Below are 6,979 nucleotides of genomic sequence, written 5' to 3'. Positions count from 1 at the left end.
AATTCCGGTCCTCAAGGGTATCTATTCCTAATTCCTTAGTGAAAAGACCTTTGATTATGTAACCTAATTACTATGTCCATAAATAACTAAGTTCATACTCAAGCATTCGAATATCAAGAATTACCGGTCAGATAGAAAATCCCTAGTCCTAGGTTATTTTTACTATCCAAACTTCTTATACATATCAATGAATAATTGCTGTCCAGCTTAAACTATTCATATTAATCATCATTCGTTGGTCCGACGAATAAAGCATAAAGAACGGTAATAAGAACAAATCAATGGAAAAGAAGAAATAGTCAATGCACTCATAAACATAAAATCTGTCACATTCAGAATCAGGGTCACCCCCCTAGCAATGGGGGGTTTAGCTACTCATAATCGAAATAAAAACAAAGATTAACATTGTTGTCATTACAGAATTTCGTGAGGAATCAATCTTCAATCGTCGGAAAACTCTTGAACATATGAATCCTCTGATAATCGTAGAGTCTCCAGGTCTCAAACGCGTCTCTTTTTCTCTAAAAATTGTCCAACCCCCGGAAAATCGTGTTCTCCCCTCTAAATAGCTATGCAGTTGGGCTTTTCCTGATTTTGGGGGCCATACGCGTATTGCCCAGTCTCAAACGCGTACTGCACGTAAGACAGCCTCTGATACGCGTATTGCCTAGTCTGGTACGCGTATTGCCCAGTCTGGTACGCGTATCACTAGAAGCTTGTCTTTTTGCTAGATTTTCCATCCCTCTGGTCATATACGTATGCTACGCGTACTGGGAAGGTCCATACGCGTATCATGTAAGGCCATACGCGTATGGACAGTAGGTTCTCCAAGAATTTGGTTTTTTTCTTCCGTTTTCTTGCTCGGGCTTACTTTCGCATCTGACGTTTGATTCCCTGAGCTTCCAGACTACTTTTTGACCTGCTAACATACCCAAACGTGTAAAATATCCTCAAGAAATTCATAAGTAACAACACACTTCATATTATAGAATTGAACTTATATCTAACTAAAAATGCTTCAGTTTACGCAGTTTACCTGACTTATTTACGTTTAAATAGTGAAATACCTAGCATAAATGGTGACTGATCAAGAGTTACAGAAGTCTGGTAAATCTAAGCATCGATTATCCATTAATTCTCTTGCCTTTTCTAAGAGTTTTAACACCCTATCTTAGAGAACAATTCTAGAGTAATAATGAAACTTAGAGTTCTAACATTTATCTTTAAAAGAAAAAAAATTTAATTTTATCATAAAATAATAAAAGTTGAGACGTATTATATATCAATTCGATAATAATTAGATAAGTGGTATGAGATTGGAGTGGTGGTCAAGAGTGATTAAATATTGGTTGGTAGTGATCATGTGTGTGATTTAGTAGTTTTAGGATTGATGATTGAATGTCGATGTAATGGTGATCGACTGCGGCCAAATTAATGTTCAATATTTGTTGGAGTGCTGATCACATTGGTGTTAGCGGCGTACTAGTCATAGGGATAATCAATGATAATAAGATTGACGATTTGAGGTGATCAAAATGGTGGTCAAGATGATGATTGGCGTTTGTCGAAGTGATAACCGATGATAATTAGAGTGATAGTCAGATGATTCTTAACGGTGATAGAAAAAGTGACTAATAACCATTGTTGTTGACATGTTAATATAAAAAACAAAAATTATAAAACTTACTTTTATGATTTTAAAATTTAAATGAAAATTGTTTAAGTATAAAATCAATTCAACACTTTTTTTTACTTTAATAGTCTAATAATAAGAATTTCACCAAAATGAGATATTGTATCGCAAGTTTAAATCTACGTACCAATTGAATTAAATTGATGAGCCAATGATATTTTGCTAGACATGTTTTATTCTCAAATTTTTAAAATCAAAAGTTTGCAACCATTCCAAACAGTTATGCTACAATGGCAGCAAAACACGCACTATCATTACGAATTCGAAGCAACGAATGTGTAAAATCATTGTTATCATCATGCAAAACCATGCAACAAGCTCTTCAAATCCACGCTCACATGGTAGTAACTGGTCGCCACAACAATCTCTTCCTCTCCACCACTCTCTTCTCCTTTTACGCCTCTTCTTTCTCCTCACAATCCTTACGCCATTCTTACACCCTCTTCTCCCAAATCACCAACCCCGATTTGTTTCTATGGAACGCCATCATCAAAGCTTACTCTCTCAACCTTCATTCTCCACCAAAACACCCGTTTTCTCTCTTCAAATCAATGCTTTCTTGTTCTGTATCCCCTGATTCATTCACCTTCCCCTTTCTCCTCAAATCATGTGCTAATTTGTTGATAAGTGCTAGTCCTAAAATGGGTCTTCAGGTTCATTGTCATGTTGTGAGAAATGGGTTTGATTCTGATGTTTATGTTAACAATGCTATGTTGAATTTCTATTGTGTTTTTGGGGGTGTTGATAGTGCATGTAAGGTGTTTGAAGAAAGTTCTGTTAGAGATTGTGTTTCGTTTAATACGATGATTAATGGGTTTGTGCATGCGGGTTTTGTAGGTGGTTGTTTCCGGGTTTTTGAGGAAATGAGGGTGTTTTGCGTTAAGCCGGATGAGTATACTTTTGTTGGTTTGTTGTCTGCTTGTTCTTTGTTGGAGAATTATAGGATTGGGAGGGAGGTGCATGGTTTGGTTTATAGAGAACTGGGTTATTTTGGTGATAGTGTTTTGTTGGTGAATAAACTTGTTGATATGTATGCAAAAGGTGGGTGTTTGGTTATGGCTGAGAGGGTTGTGAGTGGAATGAAAGATGGGAAGGGTGTTATTGCAGCTTGGACTTCTTTGGTGAGTGCATATGCTTTGCGAGGAGAAGTTGAGGTTGCTAGAAGATTGTTTGATCAAATGAGTGAAAGAGACGTGGTTTCTTGGACTGCCATGATTAGTGGTTACTCTCATGCTGGATATTTTCAAGAAGCATTGGAATTGTTTGTGAAGTTGGAAGGTTTGGGGATGAAACCGGATGAGGTTGCTGTGGTTGCTGCTCTTTCTGCGTGTGCGCGGCTAGGCGCCCTTGAGTTGGGAAGAAGGATTCACCGCCAATATGCTGGTGAGAATTGGATATGTGGTCTGAGTGGTGGGTTCACTTCTGCTGTTGTTGATATGTATGCGAAATGCGGGAGCATTGACACTGCTTTGGATGTGTTCTGTAAAATAAGTGATGATGTGAAAACAACTTTTCTGTATAATTCTATCATCTCTGGTCTTGCTCATCATGGCCTCGGCGAACATGCTTTAACTTTATTTGAAGAAATGGGGTTATTAGGATTAAAACCCGACAAAATCACTTTTGTAGCAGTTTTAAGTGCTTGTGGACATTGTGGTTTGGTCGATGCTGGCAAAAAGCTGTTTGAATCCATGTTAACTGTCTATGGTGTTAATCCTGAAATGGAGCATTATGGCTGTATAGTTGACCTTCTTGGAAGGGCCGGCCGTCTGGACGAAGCACATCGTTTAGTTCTAAAGATGCCATTTAAGGCCAATGCTGTCATTTGGAGAGCACTATTAAGTGCCTGTAAAGTACACGGAGATGTTGCATTAGCTAGACTTGCCAGCTATGAGCTTCTTGAGTTGGAGCACAATCACGGTGCTGGCTATGTGATTCTATCTAACATGCTAGCAGACATGGATCAGCATGATGAAGCTGCATGTTTGAGAAAAGCAATAGACAATGTTGTTATACAGAAGCCGTCCGGTTTGAGCTATGTGGAACTGAATGGAACTCTTCACAAGTTTGTGCCAGAAGCCAAAACCGCTGAGCTGGTGCTTGGGGACATTAATATAGGACTGAACTCTGGATAATAAAAGGAAGTTCTGGACATGGTGGCCTCTGATCTTCCTATGTGACTGTTAATCTTATTACAGACATTCAACATTGATAGCCTAAGTTCCATGCCAACAGAAATCATCTTTGAGACAGAGTGTCAGCTCGGGACACTTAAATGGGAAAATGGTTTGAGATATATCCTTTCCATTGGCACTTGGCAGTTCATTCCATGCGAAACCATTCCAAGATTTCATTTAATGATCCTGACCTTGACACTGGAGTCAAAGCTATCTAACATGCTACGGTGGGTTAGAAGATATAGATGTTCTCTGAACCTCTGAATTTTCTGAGAACAAAGTTGATTCAATTATTCATTCTGTAGACATCAGGGATATGATAAATCTTGAAACTTCAGCCAACTTATCTTTGGAAGAAAGGGTCCCAAATTTATTCTAATTGGAGATTTAGATTCAGATGAAGATGCAGTTTCATATCTTTGTGATGAATGCCACAATTATGCCTCTGACAACAGAAGCTTGTGATATGAGTTTCAGCATATTGGGTAAAAAGAAACGAATAAAAAGTGTGGAAAAAGAAGTGTTATCTTTTTAATACTTGCCTGTTCCATGTCTGTTTGATACCGTGATTGCCGTATTTCTCTATTGCTAAATTTTATAATGCTACGCAAGTGAGTAAAGAAATTGATATCTAGCTACCTTTCTTCAACTCAAATTTTCACTCTAAAGAAATATATATCTCTTAGAAATAGACACAGTAATGAATGCCCACCTTGCTATGTAGGTGTTTTGGTATATGGATGTTGAGGCCATCCATCTCCTAAATATCCATAAATTCTATCTTGACGGATTTATAGCTTCTTGAGACCTATACAGTTTTCTATTTTACTTGGTCTCATTATGCAGGCTCCAAATGTACAAAATCAAAGTGAGATAAATCATCTCAAGTTCATGTTGGTAGTAGTTATGAAGTTTCTTTTGTGATTTAGAAATTTACAAATTGTGGCTAGTTTTTATTTAGAATAGTTACAAATATAACCTGTTATCATTCTCTCTGTTTTTCTCTTTAGCAAATGCTATTTGATGCAAAATACAAGTAGTTGGAGTTGTCTCGGCTGAAGGAACAGACTGAGAAGGAAAAGGTAGATGACCAATTTCTGAAAATTGGCGTTACAAGACTGGCATATACATTTATTGTTATCCCAAATTTGCTGTATGGCGAAAGTGTTTGTTAGAATGACTTAGGCAACGTCCTATCTCAATTCTAATATATATTCTGATGCCACCCACCACCTAAATTGTTAGCATAAAAGAAACCTTTCTTAAAGGTAAAAGGGAAAACTTTTCTAAAATCATTATGACCTAAGATTAAAGATGCTACAAAGAGTGAAATAAGTAGGCTTGAGTCAATGAGCGAAAGAGGCGATGTCAAATATATAGTGGAGAAACAGATGAGTGTTACTTATTTTTCTTTCATGAGCAAAAACTTCTATATGCTAAATTTCAATTTCTTTACCTTTTAGAACTAATTTATTGGATGCCTGCTGTACCATTTTACTCTCCTTTAATGGAGGGGAAAACGGGCCAGAAATAAATTGTGATGCAGAATAATATTTGCTTAAATATATGATGCACTCCTTCACGACTGAGCTTTGTAAAGAGTCTATACTCTCTGTTATGACTAATGGTATCATTTGAACCTCAAATTTATTTATGTCATACGTGCAACTCATTTTTAAGGTTGACAATAATAGATAAACATGTGTGTAAGAAGTTGTATACGATTGTTTATAGTTTGTATGAAGCATGTTGTGTGGCCTTAATGTAGGAAGACTTTATACAATTATTGCATCGACACTAATAACGTTATACATATTTTGTTTTTATGTGTTGTGTTAACAAGATCTTAGCTTGCTAAAAAGCAGCAGAATTATTCGTGAATCTTGTTAGCACATGCTTGATAAAAATAATGTTTCTTACGATATGCTTTTTCTGTCTTGCAAACCGAGATGCAGGAAGAAATCAGCAAAGCCAGGAAACTTATATTGGAAAAAGATGCAAAGTTTCATGTTGCAGAAGAAAGCCATTCAGGACTCAAGGAGGTATTGCATTTGGGTTCTTGTGGACTTGGTCCATTAATGTATTCAGAGGATCTTGCATTTTCTTGTCCTAGTTAGCTTTTGTTGCATTTTAAAGCAGATTATAGATGTCTACTATTGGATGTGAACCTAAAATATCACTAGACTCATTTACAAGTGACAATCAAATTCATATTTGCATTATGAAAATCTATCTTTAGCCGTATTCAAATTTTAATCTAGTTATTTGATCATAATCTTCGATTACTGCATTGTGATATAAGTATGCATTTATGAGTGAACGTTAAAATATTTCGGAGATGCATCTCCATTTATTTTACAGAATTACATCTCCGTAACATATCAGAACAACATGTTTCATGTTATGTTTTATTTACGCTTTCAGATGAAGATTTATAAGAACAACATGTTTCATGTTATGTTTTATTTACGCGTATTCAGATGAAGATTTATAAGCGTTATGTACCATGTTATATAACAAGATTTAAATCATACAATCAATATACAAACAATGACAAACATAAATCCAAATGGTCCAAAAATGTAATATATAAATAAAAGATCAATAAATGGAAAAAAAGTCGAGAACAACGATAAAGTAGCATGATGTCAAAATATAATACAATCTATAATACTACTACTAAATACTAATGCACTACTGTGTATGTCGGACTACATCGCCTCTGCCTCCACTGGCTCCTCGGCCTCCTTGGCCATCGAACCCCCCGCCCTCTGACGCTGTCTCCGGTACATCAATGTCCCCCGTGCCTCCGTCATGATGGCATCTAGGACCTGCATCACATCAGACGAATCAGGGAAGATACCTCTATCAATGCTTGTCTGCGTAATCTCCACAATGCGAGACATCTAGGCAAGACATCCTCAGCATGATCCAACTATGCCTGCTCCTCCTCTAGTATCTCTTAATGAGCTGGCCTAGGTGGGTCTCTTGGAGCAGTCTGCACCATATGCATATGTGACACCCTGAAGAACCACCTGATGTACCCATCCACGTAGCTCTAGTCGCTCGGGGCTATGGTACTTTGTGCCTCCTCCGGTACCAGATGACT

At 37.1% G+C, this 6,979-nt stretch overlaps 1 protein-coding gene across 3 annotated transcripts; it reads left to right on the top strand.

Moving 5' to 3' along the window:
* The first annotated feature begins 1,855 nt into the window (after positions 1-1,855).
* On the top strand, positions 1,856-6,073 carry LOC127074984 (pentatricopeptide repeat-containing protein At2g22410, mitochondrial). 3 transcript variants are annotated; one of them, XR_007786155.1, is made up of 3 exons: positions 1,856-4,355; positions 4,881-4,952; positions 5,826-6,073. XR_007786155.1 is itself a non-coding variant. In XM_051016414.1 (2 exons), exons 1-2 carry the CDS (start codon positions 1,924-1,926, stop codon positions 3,826-3,828), a joined length of 1,821 nt encoding a protein of 606 aa, XP_050872371.1. In that variant the 5' UTR covers positions 1,856-1,923; the 3' UTR covers positions 3,829-4,504. The 3 variants fall into 3 exon arrangements, 2 of the variants coding, with proteins under 2 accessions (XP_050872371.1, XP_050872370.1); XM_051016414.1 differs by lacking the exons at positions 4,881-4,952; positions 5,826-6,073 and having other exon boundaries at positions 1,856-2,446; positions 2,531-4,504; XM_051016413.1 differs by lacking the exons at positions 4,881-4,952; positions 5,826-6,073 and having other exon boundaries at positions 1,856-4,504.
* The last annotated feature ends 906 nt before the right edge of the window (positions 6,074-6,979 follow it).

Source organism: Lathyrus oleraceus, chromosome 4 (assembly GCF_024323335.1).
Source record: "Lathyrus oleraceus cultivar Zhongwan6 chromosome 4, CAAS_Psat_ZW6_1.0, whole genome shotgun sequence".
Classification (NCBI taxonomy): Eukaryota; Viridiplantae; Streptophyta; class Magnoliopsida; order Fabales; family Fabaceae; genus Lathyrus; species Lathyrus oleraceus.
This window is presented reverse-complemented; position numbering and strand designations above follow the sequence as displayed.